The sequence below is a fragment of the Bubalus bubalis genome, chromosome 22 (assembly GCF_019923935.1).
Source record: "Bubalus bubalis isolate 160015118507 breed Murrah chromosome 22, NDDB_SH_1, whole genome shotgun sequence".
In the NCBI taxonomy this organism is placed as follows: Eukaryota; Metazoa; Chordata; class Mammalia; order Artiodactyla; family Bovidae; genus Bubalus; species Bubalus bubalis.
The window spans coordinates 57,870,421-57,890,041 of NC_059178.1; the positions used below are offsets into that span (position 1 = coordinate 57,870,421).

General features: G+C 53.1%; 1 protein-coding gene, 1 long non-coding RNA gene and 1 other non-coding gene across 3 annotated transcripts; 1 reads left to right on the forward strand and 2 right to left on the reverse strand.

Moving 5' to 3' along the window:
• Positions 1–716: 716 nt before the first annotated feature.
• Positions 717–18,048, reverse strand: DIPK1C (divergent protein kinase domain 1C). Its single transcript, XM_025273374.3, has 4 exons — positions 17,839–18,048; positions 8,030–8,701; positions 4,696–4,860; positions 717–1,351 (listed from the first exon to the last, which is right to left on the reverse strand). Exons 1-4 carry the CDS (start codon positions 18,046–18,048, stop codon positions 1,049–1,051), a joined length of 1,350 nt encoding a protein of 449 aa, XP_025129159.3. The 3' UTR covers positions 717–1,048.
• LOC112581448 lies at positions 15,217–17,207 on the reverse strand. Its single transcript, XR_006547682.1, has 2 exons — positions 17,013–17,207; positions 15,217–15,451 (listed from the first exon to the last, which is right to left on the reverse strand). It is a non-coding gene; the product is annotated as an uncharacterized LOC112581448 (long non-coding RNA).
• On the forward strand, positions 16,558–16,630 carry TRNAG-CCC. Its single transcript has one exon. It is a non-coding gene; the product is annotated as a tRNA-Gly (tRNA).
• Positions 18,049–19,621: the final 1,573 nt, after the last annotated feature.

The following is a 19,621-nucleotide window of genomic DNA, read 5'->3' on the forward strand; positions in this document are numbered from 1 at the left end:
GGCTATCCCCTCCAGTATTCTTGGGCTTCCCTTGTGGCTCAGCTGGTAAAGAATCTGCATGCAATGCAGGAGACCTGGGTTCAGTCCCTGAGTTGGGAAGGTCCTCTGGAGAAGGAAAAGGCTACCCACTCCAGTATTCTTGCCTGGAGAATCCCATGGACAGAGGATCCTGGCCGGCTACAGTCCATGGGGTCACAAAGAGTTGACATGACTTAGCGACTAAACAACAGTGATCTTTTAAAACTTCAGATTAATTAGTCTCCTATTTGTAAACCTTCAACGGAATCCCTTGTCCTCTCTTGGCGTCTTTCTGGATTAATCTTGAGGGTGGCCTGTGGTTGTTTACTGAGCTCTCACAGTCCCCATATGTCTCCCCATAGACTAGAACTATGTCTCCCCAGGATGGACAGACGTCTGGCCTGGCTTCAGCTGCCCGACCAGGGAGAGACCGGGACGTGGTTCCCCCCATTTGGTCTCTTGCAGCAGAGCACTGTGGTTGGGAGCCCACCAGAAGTAATTCTGCCCACAGATGCCAGACGTTAGGTCTGCGGCCTCGTCTCACCTGGCCCTCCTGCCCCCGAGCACAGCGAGCCTGCAGGCCCTGCTCTGAGGGAGGACGGACTGAGATAAGAGGTGCTCCCGCTTTTACAATCCAGGAAAGCCATGCATTCCTCTAAACGAAAAGTACAATAAACTGTGCTTCCACACGCTCAGAGTACAGACTACAGCTCCCAGACTTGTGTATTTTATTGTTTTCAATTCCAAAACAAAGGTGACTCTGCTCGGGAGGCCCAAGGCTCCAGGACCCGCCAGAGACAGCACCTTCCAGGCCCGGAGGAGTACACGCCCCAGACACTCACTTGCTCACACTCACCTGCTCACACACATCCACACACCTGCACAACTCTCAAGGCCATGTGCTCACGCACACTTGTGCACATGCATGCACACACTCCTGTACACGCTGTTGCACTGGGGGTCTGCAGGGCCCTGTGGACACTCCTGCTCCTGCACAGGGGAGACCCCGGTGCCAGACCCTTCCCTCATGTCACTCGAAGGGGTGATGGCTGAGGCTGGCTGGGGCCTTCTGAGCAGCGCGGGGGGTCCCACGGTGAGGGTCTCCGCCTGGAAGTCTCCTCGCCCCGGGGCGCGGCTCCTCGCCGTCCCGCAGCTCCCGCAGCGCAGCCTGGAGCAGGCTTCGCAACCTCCCGAGCACACGAGGCGCGCCCTGGGCCCCGAGGGCCGCGCACTCCTGCACTGCCGCCCGCAGCTGCCTCCGCAGTGGGCCCGACACCGCGGAGCTGCCGCGGGGCGAGGAGAACCAGTGGCGGAATATCTTGTCGCAGACCACCTGGGGGAGAGAGGGCGATGGTCAGCTCAGGGCTTGGGGGTGGGGGGAGTCCCGCCCCCACCTGTCCCTCCCCCACCTGTCCCCCCCGGGGACCTCTCCTGGGACCCCAGCCGCGCAGGGCCACTGGAGACTAGAAGGCTGCCCCGCAGGGGCGGGGATGTCGCGGGGGAAGCTGCAGGTGATGCTCAGAGACCATCAAGGAGCTTGCAGCAGGAAGTCAGAGCTGGGAACTTAAGGAGTAGGCCCTGGGCGGCTCCAGGCTGCCAGCCCTGCGGTCACAGGCCTCTTTCTCATTCAAGGCTGATGACAGTGACAGTCATCACCACCTGGCAGGTGGTCCCCAAGGCCACAGGACACGCTGGTGACGAGGGGTATATGAATGCGATAGTACTTTCCGGCTCCCTGGGAAAAAGGTATATTGGAAGGGAGAGGCTGCAGGTTCTTTTAAGGAGCCTTTGTGTGCTGTGCTCTGCTTAGTCACTTGGTCATATCCAGACTCTTTTCAACCCCTTGGGCTGTAGCTTGTCAGGCTCCTCTGTCTGTGGGGATTCTCCAGGCAAGAATACTGGAATGGATTGCTATGCCCTCTTCCAGAGAATCTTCCCAGCCCAGGGATCAAAGCCAGGTTTCCTGTATTTCAGGTGGATTCTTTACCATCTGAGCCACCAGGGAAGCCCATGAATACTGGAGTGGGTAGCCTATCCCTTCCCCAGGGGATCTTCCTGACCCAGGAAGCCCAAGAAGCCTTTAAGATGTTTTATTTTAGGAGAAGTAAAAGTGAAGTCTCTCATAGTCTTTAATTCTCCTTGGGTATGAAATTTACTTGGGCTGAAGATCTCTTTAAATTCTCAATTTAAACATGCTGTTTTGCTGTTTTACAGCCTTCCTGGTTTTCTCCCTGTTGGATGGAGCACAATTCATGCATAATTAATATTCTGCTCTATTTTTCTACATCACACTTTATATTAGACTCATTTAACAAATGCCTCAATTTTATAGATCTACTGTTTCATGGGAGACAAATAATTTTGACTTTCATTTACTAATCCCTGCAAGGATGAGGATTCTATTTAAAAACAAATGTTCTTATTTCTCTTTTGAATTGATACTGCATCTTCAGGTGCAAACATTGAAAATGTCCCACCAATTAGGCTTTAATCTTAAGCTCCATCCAACTCCTAAAAACCAGACACTCAGCTCTGAGAGGTACCCACTCCCTTGAATGTCCTTCTGGTGAGTTATTGTTTCATGCATTTGCTTTTCCTTTTCCTTTACATGGATGGGAGTGCATCACACACACTGTTCTATAGCTTCCATTTAACCAAATATCAGAGAGACCTTCCAAATCACTATAAGGCTATTCCATTTGTTTTAATGACTGTACCTCAGATGCATGTCATAAATTATTTAGCTTGTTCCCTGCTGATAGAAATTTAGGTTGCTCACAAACTTTTGCTATTATGAAAAATGCTGCAATACATATCCTTCAGATGTCATTTTCATTTTGAATATGCCTAAAACTTCCGGAAATGAAATTTATGGGCCAAGAGGTATGCACATTTTTGTTCTGACTGATATTACCAGATTGACCCCATAAAAATTGCACCAAGTTACACTCTCACAGCAACATACACTAAGAACACCCTCAACAATGTGTGTTGTCTTTTATTTTTGTCAATTGAAAAATTATTTGATTTGTATCGCTCTTCTTATCAGTCAGGTTGAAAGTATTTGTTCTTCCTTTCCAGTGACTGGTCAAGTTGATATACTTTGCCCACATTTCTGTTAGGTTGTTGGCCTTTTCATATTGATTTGTAAATGCTCTTTACATATTAAGGACACTGGTCCCCTTGCTTAGGTTGGTTTCCTTCGGAGCAGACTGTAAGATGGAGGTTTGCATGCAGGGATTTATTGAGGGGCGTTCTCAGGAACCATCTTTCCATGAAACTGAGGGAGAAGGTGAACTTCTGATGCTGGGATAACCTATAGAGTTGTTCCTTATAGAGCCTTATAGAGGCCAAAGGGGCTGGGTTTTGCATTTCTCCCCTCCCCCTCTGACCAGTCACTAGACTGATCCTGGGATGTGGGGTAACCACAGTGGAGAATGTCTGGTGGGCCAAGGATGATCCTGGGGGACACTGAATCTCTGCAGCTGGGGGTAAAGGCCACCTCTGTCCTCTAGTCTCATCAGTGAGAGCAGTTACAGACAGTTTGCCAGTTTTCTCATTTAACTTTTAAATTTCTCATATTTTTTGTAATTTTGTTTTACTTTTGCCATGGTGATTTTTGTAAGATGGTTAAATGTGTCAGTTGTTCGTCTTAGAGCCTCTGAGCTTTGTTCTGTGCTTAGAAAGGCCTTCCGAACTCTAGGGTATCTTCAGTTTTCCTAGTTTTTTCTGGAACATTTAGGGTCTCATTTTTTAGGTGTAAGTATCTGAGCCATCTGGAGTTTAGTTTGATATAAAAAGTGCTCATTTTGTGTGTGTGTGTGTATGTGTGTGTAGATGTAGAAATTAGGCCCAGAGAGAACAGACACCCCCATGGTTGTGGGGGACCCAGTAATGGCTGTGCTGGGAGCACCAACAAAGAATAAATGATCCCCATCTCCCCTATCCTGCCCTCACTGGACGCACTGAACCCAGGTGGTGGGGAGAGGGTGACGACCTCCAGGTACATCAGCAGGAGCCATGGAGTGGGGGGCAGAGGACCCGAGGAGACAGGGGCCCTCCCTGCAGAGAGACATGGGCCCCCCCAAGAGGGACGGGGCCACCAGAGAGAACACGGTCCCCTCCCCCAGAGAGGACAGGATACCTCAGAGAGGATAGGGTAACCCCCAGAGGACAGGGTCCCCCCCAGAGGACAGGGTCCCCCAGAGGACAAGGTCCCCCCAGAGAGGACAAGGCCCCCCCAGGGACAGGGTCCCCCAGAGGACAAGGTCCCCCCTGAGAGGACGGGCCACCCCAGAGAGGACAGGGCCCCCCAGAGAGAACAGGGCCCCCCGAGAGGATGCCCCCCCAGAGAGGACAGGGCACCCCCGAGAGGACGGCCCCCCAGAGAGGACAGGGCCCCCCCAAGAGGGACAGGGGCCACTGGAGAGAACACGGTCCCCACCCCCAGAGAGGACAGGCTCCCTCAGAGAGGATAGGGTGACCCCCTAGAGGACAGGGTCCCCCAGAGGACAAGGTTCCCCCAGAGAGGACAGGGCCCCCAGAGAGGACAGGGCCCCCCCGAGAGGACATGGTCCCCCCTGAGAGGACGGGCACCCCCAGAGAGGACAAGGCCCCCTCAAGAGGACGGCCCCCCCAGAGGACAGGGCACCCCCCTCAAAAGGATGGCCCGCTTACCTGCAGGTTGCTGTTGGCTCTCTGGGCCCCACACCTGTGCGCTCGCAGATCACACTTTGAAAAACAATCAAAGAAATTGCAGTCTTCATCCCTTGTGCAGTTCTGCTCGAGAATTTCCCTCATTTTAGGTTCGAAAAAAGCCATGTCCACATCGATAGCCACCACCTGCGAGTTAAACAGCACATGGCTATCAGGAGGACGGGGGTCGCGGGGTTCTGGCCACAGGGAGGAGGGCCGGGCCGTGCTGGGGACGCACGGCCGCTGACACAGGCCGGACTGCAAGGCTTTAACTGCAGAAGGACCGCTGTGGTCACTGAGAGTCGGGAACGTGGGACCAGGATCCCTCTGCAGCTTTGAAAGTTTTCTCAGATCTTAATGTTGAATCTCTGAAAGTTCTTACAAATGAATTGACTTCCCCCTCCACTGCTTTACCACTTTGGCTTCTGACACTCAAGGCTCAGGAATATAAAAGCTACGAGACACAGGTCACTTATTCCTATGAATATAAGCAACAAACAAAAACTACATTCAAGGGGCAGGTCGAGGGTGTGATGGGGAGAATGAGGTGGGCAAAAAGGACCTTGTCTATCTATGGCCTGTTATTGAGTTGACTGGTTTCCAACTGACAGGGGCAAGTGGCAGGGCCAAAGTGGTCGAATTAGGATCAATACCTGTGGTCCCAGATGCAACAGCATCAAAAACTAAGTCCCACTATCAGCATGAAAATGTGGTGAACCCCTGCAATTTCAGATTTATCTTCCTGGCTTCAACCCAAAAGGCTTCAAAACCAGAAAAAAGAACGTCTAAATTATGCAGATTTTCCTCCACCACCTGAATTAGGAAAAAAACAAAAAGATGAGCTCAAACCTGAGAAAACCTGGACTCTGCCCAAATCAGGCAATGTATAGCTTCAAGGTATTAAAGAGCTATTAGAAGACTGGATGAGTTTGATGGAGTCTGTGGCATTTCACAAGCCTTCACAGGTCAGCCTCAACATACCAGCTTTCTCCCTTTGGTAGCATCTCAAAAAAGGGTTCATTTTCTCCTCAAATCTATGCAAAGTCAGAAGGCATATTCCCAGCTTGTTGCTTCTGTTCTTCCTTCAAGATTGATGCCAGAAGGCAGTAAAGTTTCGTGGGGATTATTCAGTAAAACAGAGGAGGGAAAATAATTTATTTCAAGATATGTGGAGAATAAGGGAAAAAATGAACAGGGAACTTTTCCCTATTTGAGAGCTTTGCCTAATTACTAATTCTGGCACTGCAACAGAAATTATCATTTTAATTGATTTTCTCTATCTCCTTAGCCAAAAGAATAGCTCGTTTCATTATTTATCCTGGTTAATACACTAAAAATATATCAGTGGTGGTTTAGTCACTAAGTTGTGTCCGACTTTTTGTGACCCCATGGACTGCATCCCTCTAGGCTCCTCTGTCCATGGAATTCCCCAGGCAAGAATACTAGAGTGGGATGTCACTTCCTTCTCCAGGGGTCTCCTGCACTGCAGGCAGATTCTTTACCAATAATGAGTCTACTGTCTTTCATAATTTATTTTTGGAGCTGCAAGACCCTTCTCTTCTTTTGATAATCCCTGGTCATCTCCTCAGCTTCCTCCGGGACCCTGGTGAAATTTCCACTCTCTGATACTTCTCTCTTCCAGCTGATTCCATCTCATTTCCCAACAAGAGCCAGATTTATTTTCTAATTTTTAGTGTAATCGTAGAATGGATTACAGCTATTGGAAGCATAACTCTATGCACCTACAATAAGAATAGTAACAAAATGAGCAGAAAAACCTGTGCGAGGCTTCTTAGATCACATCAGGATGAATCTTAAAGTTCTTCCTGCACAAAATTACCTAACTTGCATCATCATCAGACTCCACCCTAGAATCAGACTGGAAAGGACTGGTGAGAATTATTTCCTTCTCTACTTAAGACTGTGCCTCTAGAGTAGGAAATCTGTTTGAAAAGCATGCTTTCTGGCAGCAGTTTGAGAGCAAGAAGTAAAGAGGGGTTCCTAGTTCATTTGCAACCATTGGACAAATTCTCAAGACCTGCAAGGGAGGACCTGAAAAAAGTGAATGACTGCGGGTCATCGTTCTTACAGGTTACCTGGGAGACACACCCTCCATCCACCTGGGCAACACTGCAACATGGGCCAAAGGGGGACCCATCTCCTTGACCCCTAGCTCACTAGTTCTCACATTGAGCACATCAGTAATCACCTGGAGGGCTTGGCTTCCAAACCCAGATGGCTACATCCCACCCCCAGAGTCTGAGTCTTCCTGCTGCTTCCACACCTTGGTTAATTCTTTGCACACCTGCACTGCCTGGAGTGGGGGCGTCCCTGCTGGCTCAGCGGTAAAGAATCCGTCTGCCAATGCAGGAGACTCAGGTTCGATTCCTGACTTGGGAAGATGCCCTGGAGAAGAGCATGGCAGCCCACTCCAGTATTTTTTGCCTGGGAAATCCCATGGACACAGGAGCCTGGATGGCTACAGTCCACGAGGTTGCAAAAGAGTCGGACACGACTTTGTGCCTAAACTGCACAGCCTGGAGTGGGACATAAAATTCACCTGCCACTTGCAGAGCAGCATGGAGGCTGCCGTGTCCACCGGGGGTCGAATCTTCTCTTGCATAAAGCAGCAAACAATCAGCTGTCCCTCTGGAAGAAGTCTTACTCAGGGAAGGGGAACAGACTAGAACCTCTCCAGAAGAAAGAACTAGAGACCGTGGCCTGTGGTGATGGAGTGTGCGCGGCTGGAAACCGGTTTCTCCGCCCCCTGGACCTTTGTCCCCAATCCCCGAAAGGCCGGCCTTCTCTCATCTCCTCAAAGTGCAGTTGCTCAGTCGTGTCCGATTCTTTTGCGACCCCATGGACTCCAGGCTCCTCTGTCCATGGGATTTCCCAGGCGAGAACACTGGACTGGGTTGCCATTTCCTTGTCCCGGGGATTTTCCCGACTCAGGGATCGAACCTGGGTCTCCCGCATTGTAGTCGGATTCTTCACCGCCTGAAGCAGCATTAGCCCCAAGAAGGAAGGGGCTACGCTGCTTGGGAGAAACCAGGGCGGCAGTGGAGGAAGACGCACTGAGCCCCTGCTGTGGCAGCTTGCCTTACTATTCCCTTCCCGGGTGCCAGGCACCTTCCTCCTTTAAATGCGCTGGTTCCCACCCCCAAAGGTCCGGCAGGTCGGAGCTGTCCAGGCCAGAAGGTGGCATCACGCCGCAGGGTTTCCCGGGGGCTTCAGATCCCTCTGGCCTAGGATCCCCATCCCTCGGACCGAAGTCCGCCCCCCGCGGACCCCCCAGCCGCCCCCAGCCGCCCCTCACCGTGAAGTCGCTCCGGATGGCGAAGTTCTCGGGCTTGACGTCGCAGAGGTGCAGGCGGTGGGCGAAGTCGTGGTCGAAGTGGCGGACCATGTCCAGGAAGCTGAGCGCCACGCCGCTGACCGCGCGCGCCTGGCCGCGGCGCCCGCCGTCCGGCCTAAGCGGGAAGAGGGCGCGGTGGCCGGGGCTGCCGGCTGCCAGGTGCTCCACGGCGTAGAAGTGGCCGCAGGAGCCCAGCACGGGCGGGGCGTGCGGGCTGCGGCCGCGGAGCAGGCTGAGCAGCACGAACTCCTCCTGCTGCAGCAGCGCCCACAGGCTGGCCAGCTGGCCCCGCCGCCGGGGGCCCCGCCGCACCAGCTCCAGCCGGCCCAGGCCGCCCTCGGCCGGCTCCAGGCCCAGCGCGCTCCGGGCCTCCCCGGCCGCCAGCACCAGCAGCTCAGCCTCCGGCAAGTCCTGGCCGCCGGCCTCATGCTGCCCGTCTAGGAGGCCGAGCGGCGGGAAGCTGGAGAAGGCCTCCTCCTTGGACTTGAGGACCACGGGCAGGCCGCGCCAGTCGGCTTGCAGCACCTTCTTCCCGCGCTCGTAGTACAGGCAGCGCCGGTACCGCAGCTGCCCCGCCTCGCACAGGTCCTCGCACAGGTCTCCGCCCAGCGCGCCGCCCCGGTAGTCCTGGCACTGGAAGGAAGGGATACGGGTCACCCCGCGGAGGCTGGACCCCATGCCAGGATGCTCCTGACAGTCCTGGAGAGAACCCTCAGGCATGCGGACCACAGGGCTACTCGGGGCAGAGAGGAATTATGAAGTGAAAGGTTTGTGATAGAATCTCATGTTTGTTATTTTCTCCATCAGGCCCAGGACCAGGTCTTAGGAAGCAGGTGCCTCCCACTGACCCGCCCCTGCCCCATCCTTCCTGCTGAGCTGGGTGATGCTGGCAAAGGCCGTCTGCCTCTCGGCTCGGTGTCCTGGACTGTCAGTGGAAGGACGGAGCCAGGCCAGTGGTTCTCAGTTCTTGGGCTCACATAGGGGTCACCTGGAGAGCTTTTAATTGCCCCGTGCCAAGAACAGCACAGCCAGCCCTGAGAGTGACCTCAGGAACGACCCCTCAGCTGGGACCGCTCAACAGCGCCTGTTGCAGGAAGCAGGACTTAGAACAGGCCTGGAGGCTGGCAGGGTCCGCAGGCCTGCGCGGAGGCCGTGGCGCCTTCAGAAGATCAGCCCGCGGGGTGAGTTCTGCAAGCAGAGGGTGTTGGATTCCTGGTGGTGGTGAGGAAGGCACTCAGGGGCCCTCAGGAGGGGAGTTTCTCCTAAGCTTTGGGGCTCACAGGCCCTCCTGCCCCGCAGAGGGGAAGTGGTGACCCCCCAATCCCACCACACTGTAAACACCTCTCCTAAGAAGATGGTCCATCCAGGCCCTGCCCTTCAGACCTAGTAGAGGAGAAGGAGACACTGCTGTGAAACTGGTTCAAAGGGGAACGTGTGACTCTGTTCTCTTATCTTTTTAAGAAAACCTAAACCTCTGGACCCACTTTTATGAGGGATTGAGCATATTTTCTGAGCCCACCTGTTCCCACAATGCATCTTCCTTCCACATGGGCAAAGGCGGGTCAGACTTTCTGGTTGTTCTGTGCTGCTTGGCTTTATTAACCCAATGGATTATAACAGATCCTTCAAGTCAGATAATGCACCTCCAATCATGCCTGGATATGTGAACAATCCCAAAGTCCAAAAGACCCTGAAAACAAGTTTTTCATGACTCATTCACTCTCATGGAGTGTCAAATCCGACCCAGAAGATGAGGCTACCTATAGTCTGAATGTATTTGACATGTGACTTTGCATACACTTTGCTACAGAATTATTTAGTTGGATCTGTTTAATTACTGGCATATCCTCACGTTCACCAGAAGGTATAAATATATATTCTGCATATTAATCTAACACCCCAAACAATATGAATTCCAAAACAGGCCTGGCTGCAGAGCGTTGGCCAAGGGATGGTGGATCTTTATAACTACTCTCAGAGAACTGTTCATATGACCAAAATGTTTATTAAAAAGCTACACTCCTGGTTCTTAAAACAAGTATCTAGATTTTAGGGACCCTTTCAGGCAGTAACTGGACAACAGTCCAAAAGGCCCAAGCCACGCTGTCTGACCTGACCCCCAGCTTCCTGCTGGGGGCACTTCTGCATGCTGGTGCTCCTTTGCCCGGCATTAGATCTCCAAACACTGTATTAGGCGGCGGGGGTGTCACACTTGCCGAACTCAAAGGTGCAAGTGATGGAGTCCTGATCCTGGAGCTTGGGAACAACGCCACCCTGTTTGCCGGCTTTTTGTCTTTGGAACACCAACAGCCGTGATGCAGCTGTATTCATAAACACCCACGAAACTGTTCTAAATATGCTTAATGCAGTGTTCATCTTGCAATTTAATGTAACACAACTTTGGTCAAATGCCTTCCTTTTACTCTTCATCCTGGTCCCTCTTTCCAGGTTTGGGGTCCTGAGAGGAGCAGCTGAGGATCAGGACCCTGTGAGTGGCAGACTCTCTCTGTTTGGAATCGCTTCCATATTGCAGTGCCTTGCAGGAAAGCACCCACCCATTCCAGCTCCTCTTCGCCCTTTCAGGATAATCTTAGAGGGAAGGTGGGGATGGAGCTGCCCTGGTGGCTCAGTGGTAAAGAATCTGCCTGGGATGCCGAAGATGCAGGAGACAGGGTCAATCTCTGGGTCAGGAAGACCCCCTGGAGGAGGGCATGGCAACCCACTCAAGTATTCTTGCCTGGAAAGGCCCATAGACAGAGGAGCCTTACAGGCTATAGTCCATAGGGTCGCAAAGCGTTGGACACGACTGATGTGACTGAGAATGCATGCAAAGTGGGGATGAAAGGTTTAAACGATGGAGAGTCTCAGGAGTAGAAAGACGTGAACGACAGAAATAATACGGGGTGTTCATGTTACTCGTTGCAGCTCTTTCCTACTTTATCTTGTGTTTACAGTTTCATACCTCTGTAATAAGCCTGATAAGAAAAGGCAACATTTTTTTTCTCGATTGTCTTATAAGGCCCCCATCCCCTTTGAGTAGCTCCAAAATGGCTTAAAGCAATCCCATAGTCATCTTTAGGGTGTCATCAAAGTTGTAGTGTCATCAAAGGTGCTTTTCTACGAGGGACAGAGTAGAACTGTGAAAAAGAAAGAAAAGTGGGTGATAGAACCGAGTTGCGCAGGAGGTGGGTCCTGACCGTCAGAACCCTGCAGGGGGGCGGGACCTGGGGGAGGAGACACATGTGGCCTGGCCCAGCCACAGCGCCGCGAGTGGAAGCCCGGAAGGTCAGGTGTGACCACTGGGGCCTTCACTCTCTGTATCTGGAACTGCGAACAAAATTGTCACTGCCCGCAAGAGATACCCGTGGCGGGGAGTGGCCATGGGCAAGCTGCTTCAGCCGCCGCTGGTCACCCTCCAGTTAGCAGTGCTGTGTATGAGCTGGGCCACGATCCGGTGACAGACCCAGGCTCAGGAGTCACAGTGAGGTCACTGCCTCCAGGACTCCCGAATGACAGCAGGGTGAAGCACAAAAGGAAGGAGGCCAGGCTCGGCTCTGGGGCAGACCGGGTTTGCCTCCAGGCTGTACCTGGGGCTGGCACGTGGCTCATTTCCAAGTCTGTAATGTTGGGAGGATGACGCTGCGTCACGGGAGACCTGTGAAGGTCAACCAAGGTCACAGGTGCGAGGCCCTGGCAGTTCGCATGAAAGGCTCCCCCCTGCCCTTTCTGGCCCTGGTCATTAGAAGGCAGGAGGCCGGGGATGCATCTTTCTGGGGGGACGCACCTGAGCCCAGTGTTGAAAGGTGAGCTGCAAGTCTGCCTAGCGCACGAGGAGGGAGAGCTCAGGGAAGCACCTCCGTGGGGGCCCAGACATGCAAAGTCGCTCGTGTGTTCAGAGTACCAGACAGTTGGGCAAGGTTAGAGCAAGTGCCAGTGTGTGTCCTGCCAAGAGGCCACAGCGGACAAAATGCCTCCCCCCGCAAGGGTCAGCTCCGCCTTCCCCAGGAGGCTGCCTCACCTGCCACTCGGAGTCCTTCCCCGCCTCCACCCGGGTTCCATCCAGTAAGCCCCCCACCCCCTGAGTCTCTATGCCATCCCCACCACCGGCTCCCCACAGCACTGTGTTTTCTACAAAACTGTACCGCGTCCATGAAACTGAATTCAAATCGAATCTATATGAGATTCACGCCTGCACATTTAGAAGGCAATTCCACACAAGCGTTGCAGGAAATGTGGCATGTTGTCTACTGGTGATCATGGCATCACCGACTCAAAGGACAAGAGCTTGAGTAAACTCCGGGAGATGGTAAAGGGCAGGGAGGCCTGGCGTGCTGCAGTCCATGGGGTGGCAAAGAGTCGAATGCAACTGAGCGGCTGAACAATGATAACAGCTACTGATTTGTGGAGGGCTACATTAATTTTGGCTGGTTTTCTGAAGATCAGCACGTTGAGGTATAAGCCTGCCTCCCAGATGCCTGGGGGATGCTCTGAATCAGGAAGGGAAGAGGCTGGGCTGGGTGCCAAGAACCCTGCCAGGTCCGCCGGCTACTAGAGGTGATGAACTGGGTTTCCCCCTCATTTGTCGTAGGAGAGAGTCTACACTGAAGCAAAGTGTACATGAGGTGGTTAGCACAGAGCAGCTCTGTGTCTTCCTCCTTTATGATGAAGTGCTTTGGGCACATCAGTCCCTGCTGTTCAGAAACAGAATGTAAGATTCATCTCTTCTGTGGCCCATGTGGTTACCAGTGTTCAGTGAGTCTGTAGCATCAGGATGCATGCCTGTGCTTACTAAACCCAGAGAAAGACTGCACTCAGCACTTAAAAAACAGTAAACTTACAGATTACAAGTTTACAGGCTAACTAAAAGTGGTCATCATATTAGAAACAAGAGAAATTATTTTCTTAGCAGCATGCCGTACTGAGATAGCTAATTTTTTAACTCAACAGAAGTATTTTATATACTTTGACTCCATTAAAAAAAAAAATCACTTTCCTCTGAATAGATGGAGTTCCTAAGAACCAGCTTGAACAGGTACACTTCTGTACCGAAATGTGTGTGCACACAATCTGCAGGTATCAGATTTTAAGATAAGCTGGGAAAAAAACAAGTTAATAAAGTCTCATTGTACTTAACTGGCATTTTTTAAAAAATTAATGAAACAATGAATTCGTATTTCTTATAGTGTTAGTCACTCAGTCGTGTCCAACTCTTTGTGGCCCCATGGACTGTAGCCTGCCAGGCTCCTCTGTTCATGGAATTCTCTAGGTAAGAATACTGGAGATGGTAGCCATTCCCTTCTCCAGGGGATCTTCCTGACCCAGGGATCAAACCTGGGTGTCCTAGGTTGCAGGAAGATTCTTTACTATCTGAACTGCCAGGGAAGCCCGTATTTCTTACAGATTGTGTGCAACTGTGAGAATGCACACTCCTAGCAGCCCCGGTTCTTGTAGGAAGCGTTGTTTTGGTGGTGGATACTGTTCTTGCCTGGAGAATCCCAGGGACGGAGGAGCCTGGTGGGCTGCCGTCTGTGGGGTCGCACAGAGTCGGACACGACTGAAGCAACGCAGCAGCAGCAGCAGCAGCAGCAGAATCTCTCCAGCTTGTATCACGGTTCTCAGGCAAAAACAAAACCTGTCCTCTCTAGTCTGAGAAACCGGTGACAGGGTATCAGAGGTCACGCCTTAGGGCTGGGTTTTCTTTTGTGTGTTTGCTTTTTTGTTTTTCAGGAGCATTGAGTTCCTATGTGGTTAGCAGCATTCATATCTCACAGTGGATTTCCCCAGCGGAACGGTTACGCTGTGCAATTAGCCAGACCATTCTGCAACCCCTCTTGACCCCTGGACAGCTTAGAAGACAGACATTACAGACATGGCCAGAGTGCTCAGTGAAGCAGGCTCAGTCCCTGCGATACAATCTTTCTCGGTGAGTGCCCTGGATGCGGCAGTCCCGCTGGGCCAGGGTTTTTATCAGAGCAAAGACAGATAAGCCAGTCCTGTTGAAAAGAAATCCCACATGCAGGCAACTAAATGAAAGCACATCAAGACCTAACTAGCCGAAAGGGACATAAAACCTTCTGAATAACAGAGTCTGTGGGAACCTTTTTGAGATGCTTTGAAAGTGACATGCTGCGGGAGGGTTGTTGTTGCTGCTTGGCTGCTATGTAGTGTCCATCTCTTCTGTGACCCCATGGACTATAACCCGCCAGGCTCCTCTCTGCATGGGATTCTCCAGGCAAGAATACTGGAGTGGGTTGCCATTCCCTTCTCCAGGGGATCATTCCCAACCCAGGGATCAAACCCAGCTCTCCTGCATTGACAGGCAGACTCTTTGCCACTGAGCCGCTGGGGAAGCCCAGGCCCAGCTGTTCCTTAGGGTTTTCAGTGCTGGAGAAGCCAATGGTGTCACCGTGTCTCTACTATCAGAGTCACGTGCTGGCTCCACGGCACAGTCACTGTGTGATTCGGGACAAGTTACTTCACCTCTCTGGGGCTCGATTTCACCATCTGTGAAATGGGGGAATAAAAGCACTTGGCTCCCAGGGGTTGAGATTAGACAAAATATTACATGTGAAAGGACTGAGCGCGGAGCCTGGCCCTTGTGAGCATCCGCGGCTCCCACTGCTCACATCCCCACCGCCCCAGGAAGTGTTCCGCCTGGAGAACCAGAAGCCAGGCCTATCAATGGTCAGACCCAATGCTCCGGCACAGCCTCCTGACACAGTTCCCTGGGAAAGCGGGGCTCTAGAAACCTCACAGAGATGTTTTGATTATGCGATGTGCTGAAAAGCTGCAGTAAAAAGGAGGGCTGCCCTCTGCCTAGAAAATTCCAAAGCTGGAGGACCCAAGATCAGCTCTGGAAGCACTCCAGTTGGCTCTTCCAAAACTCCCTCTTGAGAGTGGTGTGTGGGGGCCCCCCTCCAGAGATGGGGTGCAGCTCAGGGGCACAAGCACCTAGGGGCCTTAGCCCCTCAGCTTCATCCACAGCCTCCAGCCTGCCACCTGCCTGGCCGGACGGCTCAGGAACTGCTCAGGGGTTCACAAGGCCCTTGGCTCTGCCCCAGAAAAGGGGGCTCCCACTGGCTCAGCCGCAGCCATTCCTTTGGTGTCCTGGGACTCAGAGTGAAAGCTAATGAGAGTCTGGAGGGTCGTGAGAAAAATAACAGCCAGTTTATTATGAAGGATAAAAGGCAGGCAGGGCGAATTGAAAGGGCTGGGAGAACAGAGAGACAGAGGCTCAATTCAGTCCTGGGAGAGCACGGTGCCACAACGCCCGCCTCTGCGTGGCAGCCAGGGCCCGGCGGAGTCTACAACGTGGAAAGCGGGGTCCTGTTCAAATCCCAGCATGCTGGGCAAAAGGGAACTTCGGTGCTCCGCTCAGCAAACCTAGGATGGAGAGGGGAGAGAGCAAGTTGGACCCTGAGAACAGCAGCCTCAAAGGAGGCCTCCCGGTGGGGCGCCCCTCAAATCAGGCCCCTGATTTGAGAGCAGGGCAGGTGAACTTTAATCAGACAGCCAGACATGCTACTTCAATTTGTTTTTTTGGCAGCTGGAAAGATTGCCAGCCTTCAGAGGCAGAGATGAGAGCTTGTTGCTGCAAGCCATGTGTTCATGACCTCCGGAGGAGAGGATTTCCATCTGGGGTCAGAGGCGAGGCTTGACCCCTGGCCTTAAAACAATTGACATGAATAATGGTTTGTTGAGCCATTATCAGCCCAAAGTTTGAGAAAAGAAAATAAAAGGTTAGTGTTAGGTAGAATGGGTTTCTTCAACAGAGAAGGGAAAAAAACGTCTGCCACTTGCATTTTATTTCCTCCTACCACTTGGGACCCTCTGGCCTTCCTACCTGTTACCCTCTCCTTACCCACCTCTTGGGAATAAAAAAGACCCATCTGGCTGCCATGGGAGATACACTGGTTCAGCCTCCAAACAGAATTGGTTTTAATTTATGAGCTGAAATGCTGGGAAAGTTATGATTAGTGATTACTAAATTATAGTAGGCTATTTAATTTCCATTAGGCCTTCTGTCACTTAACCAAACATAAAGAAATGAAAAGAGTGTTTGCTTTTTATTTTAACATAAAAAGACTGCTATATTGTTTTTGTAAATGAGTGTTCCATCCTGGCTAGACTATTAATTTTTTACTGTAATTAGTCAATCTGTCTCCCCAAAAAGGAGGGGGAAAAAATCTTTACCAGTGAAAGGAATTTTTAGATGAGTTACTGAGAAAACTAATGGGCTCTTGTAACTTAAAGAAAACTTGATAGAATGCCAGTGTATAGGTGAACAGATAATTTGATAGATGATAGATTATTGATAGGTAGGATGGAGGGAATCAGCGAGTATCTCACCTCTCACCAACGTGAGATGATCCATTCATGAGGACACGTCAGACTCAATCAGGGAAAATGATTCGGTTCAGCCTGCCCATTTCACCTCATTTCTTTAGTTTTTACAATTTCACTTTTAAAACGTCATTTACTTCAGGACTTCCCTGGTGGTCCAGCGGCTAAGACGCTGCACTCCCAATGCAGGGGACCTGGGTTTGATCCCTGGTCAGGGAATTATATCCCACAAGCCTCAACTAGGAGTTCATCTGCCAAGCAACCAAAGATCCTGCATAGCAGGTGGTTATTTCCTGAAATATAGCTGCTGCTGTTTTCTAAAAGAAAGAAAAACAATCCTGCATGCCCCAACTAAGGCCTGGAACAACCATAAATAAAATAAAATTTAAAAATTACTTCAAAGCCTTTATGCTACCACGTTCTGAAATCCTACAGTCCCCAAAGGCTCACCCATATGTACACAACTGGGCTGGAAGCTTCCCATGTGTTTCTTGAAAATTTCTTAGAAAATAGATCCCTTTTCCCACCAGATACTTAGATGGTCACTGTTCTGGGAAGTGAATAATCAATCAATACAACAATAGTTGCCCGTTACCTTCACCTTTTATGGCTTTCCTTCTAGGGATTCGCAGTTTTATCCAAGTCTCCTAATACGCTTATCTTCCCAACCAAACAGAGAGACCAAGGAGGAGCCAACGTTTGGAATCAACCAAGAGCGCAACTGGGGCCCGGTGAGTGCTGCGGCCCGCCACTGGGGGCGTTTCTTTCTCTCCCTAATTGCGGATCTCGTCTAAAAGGGCGCCCCCGCCCTCACCTCTTAGACGGCAGGCAGGACCCCAACACCGAGGTCTACGGGGGTCCGAGCCGCCGCCTTCGCGCTCCCGCTCGCCGGACCGCGCTCTGCCTTGGGTCCCGCAGATCGCGCTGGGGAGAGCCTTGGCTCTGGGGCGCTCGGAGAAAGGGGCCCCACTGGCCGTCTGCAGGGGACTCGGCGAGGTGCAGCCCAGGTCGGAATCACAGAACGGCAGCTGAGCGAGAGAACCGAGACCCCAGGGGCAGAGGCGTGGTCCCCGCCCGACCCAAGCGCCGCAGTCCGAGTCGGAAGGCTGGGAGCGGACGGGTAAACTTGCTTAGGAGCGGAGTCTTGGGGCCGGCGGGAGAACAGTCGGGCAGGAAGAGCATCTTTGGACAAAGGACCAGTTGGGCGACAGAGGGGAAGACGTCCCCCCAGGCGCTCAGAGGACTCCCGGACAGAGTCCGGGGCTGGAGACCGGGTGGGGCGCGTCGGGCATTCCACGCTCGGTGTCCGATTCCCCTCCCAGTGGATCCACGGCCGCGCCCGAGTCCCCGGCTCCCAGGACCCTCAGAGGGCGTCCCACCCCGGCCCCGGGGCGCGCGGCGCGGGGCAGTGCGGCCGCGGCACCTACCAGCGCGGCCAGGATGCGCCGGCTCTTCTCGTCGGTGCAGCGCTCGGAGGGGACGCCCGGGTGCGCGCGGAGCAGCAGCGCGGCCGCCAGCACCCAGCCCGCGGTCCACGCGGCGCAGGCCAGCAGCGCGCGGCGCCCGCACCGCCCGCCCAGCCCGCAGCGCCCAGGCCGGCCCCGCGCGCCCGCCGCCCGCGCCCGCGCCCGCGCCATGGCCCGCCCGCCGCGCCCGCCCCGCGCCGCCTGCGCCCCGCGCTCGCGTCCGGGCTCCGCGGCTCCACCGCCCGGCGGGGGAGGGGGCGCGGGGGAGAGGCAGCGCGAGGGGAGGGAGGGGAGGCCGCCGGGGGGCCGGCGCCCGGCCCGTCATGGGGGTGGGTGGGTTGGAGAGTCCCGCCGGCACAAGCCGCGCTGGCCCGAGCACCAGGGGGCCACGGGGTGTCCGCGCGCCCTGCTCCGCGCCGCACCCTGCCACCATTTCCACTTTTTCTTACTTTGCACCTTTTCCCCAAGAAGACCGGTCCCTTCTTGAGCAGAATTCATGCTCTCCCGGGTTTAGACCCCCGGCTCCTCTGTCCACACGGGCGACTGTTCTGTCTTTTTACGGATTCCCCCACCGCTTAGACCCCTGGTTGCTGTGGCTGCACCCACTTTTACCTCTCTACTAGACTTCTCCGTTCCCTCTACTTGGGTCTCCTCCGAGCACTCTCTGGGGTGAGGTTCCGAATCGGGAGTCCAGGACAGTCTGCGAACATCGTGGAGACCCCCGCCCACCCTTTCCAGGCAGCTCCTGAATCCCAGGGCCGCCCGGAAAGGCTGCCCAGAACTCCAGGACCGCCTTTCCTGGGGTGAAAAAGCACCGCACTCTCTAAACGATTCCCTTACCCAGTGGAGAATAAAGTGTTCCCCGAATGTGTATCTAAGTCTGCATGTATGTGTATTTGCGGCGGCCTTTGGGGAGCAAGCTTCGACGTCCAGCGGCAGTGGTTTACATAGAGTGGGCAGGAGCCCCGGCCTGCAGAACTGTCCTTGGTTCTTGCCAGCCCGCCCCTACCCCTCCCCAGCTGCTCTGCGCTCCCTGAAAACGTTTCTCCCCTAAAGAGACAAGAGTCCTGGGCGGGTCAGCTGTCACAGCTGAAGGCCCGTGAAAGCCGCCCCGCCCCAGAAGTTCAACAAAAGCTTATTCACCGCCTGTTGTACAGGCAACGCGTCCTGGTAGGTCAGACCCCACCCGACGGCGCTGCGCCTGAATTTCACCAATTCCCCACCCCACCCGCAGCGAGGAGCTTAGAGAATTGCTTTCACCCTTATGAAGCATCCTGTAATTACCCCTGAGAAGCTGGCTTCTTAACATAGTCTGTTCTGCAACTCTCTGGTCTCTCTCTGAGTTTCATGGCTCACTGGTAGAGTCTCCAGGAATTATGAAACAGCCCTAAGGAACACTTTGGGTACACAGCAACTATTCCCTAATGCAATAGACACTTGGCATTTGGGTTCACTCCCCTGGTCGCAGTAGTGCCTGTTCGAGTTCCTTCTTGTTTTTGTCCAGCTGTTTGTGACCCCGTGAACTGTAGCCTGTGGGGCTCCTCTGTCCATGGGATTTCCCAGGCAAAAATACTGGAGTGGGTTTCCATACCCTTCTCCAGGGGATCTTCCTGACCCAGGGATCGAACCCACATCTCCTGCATTGGCAGGCAGATTCTTCACCACTGAGCCACCTGGGAAACCCATCCACCAGAAGAACCTCATGGGGATATTTCTCTAGGCCGCTGTGTCAGAACTTGGTTTC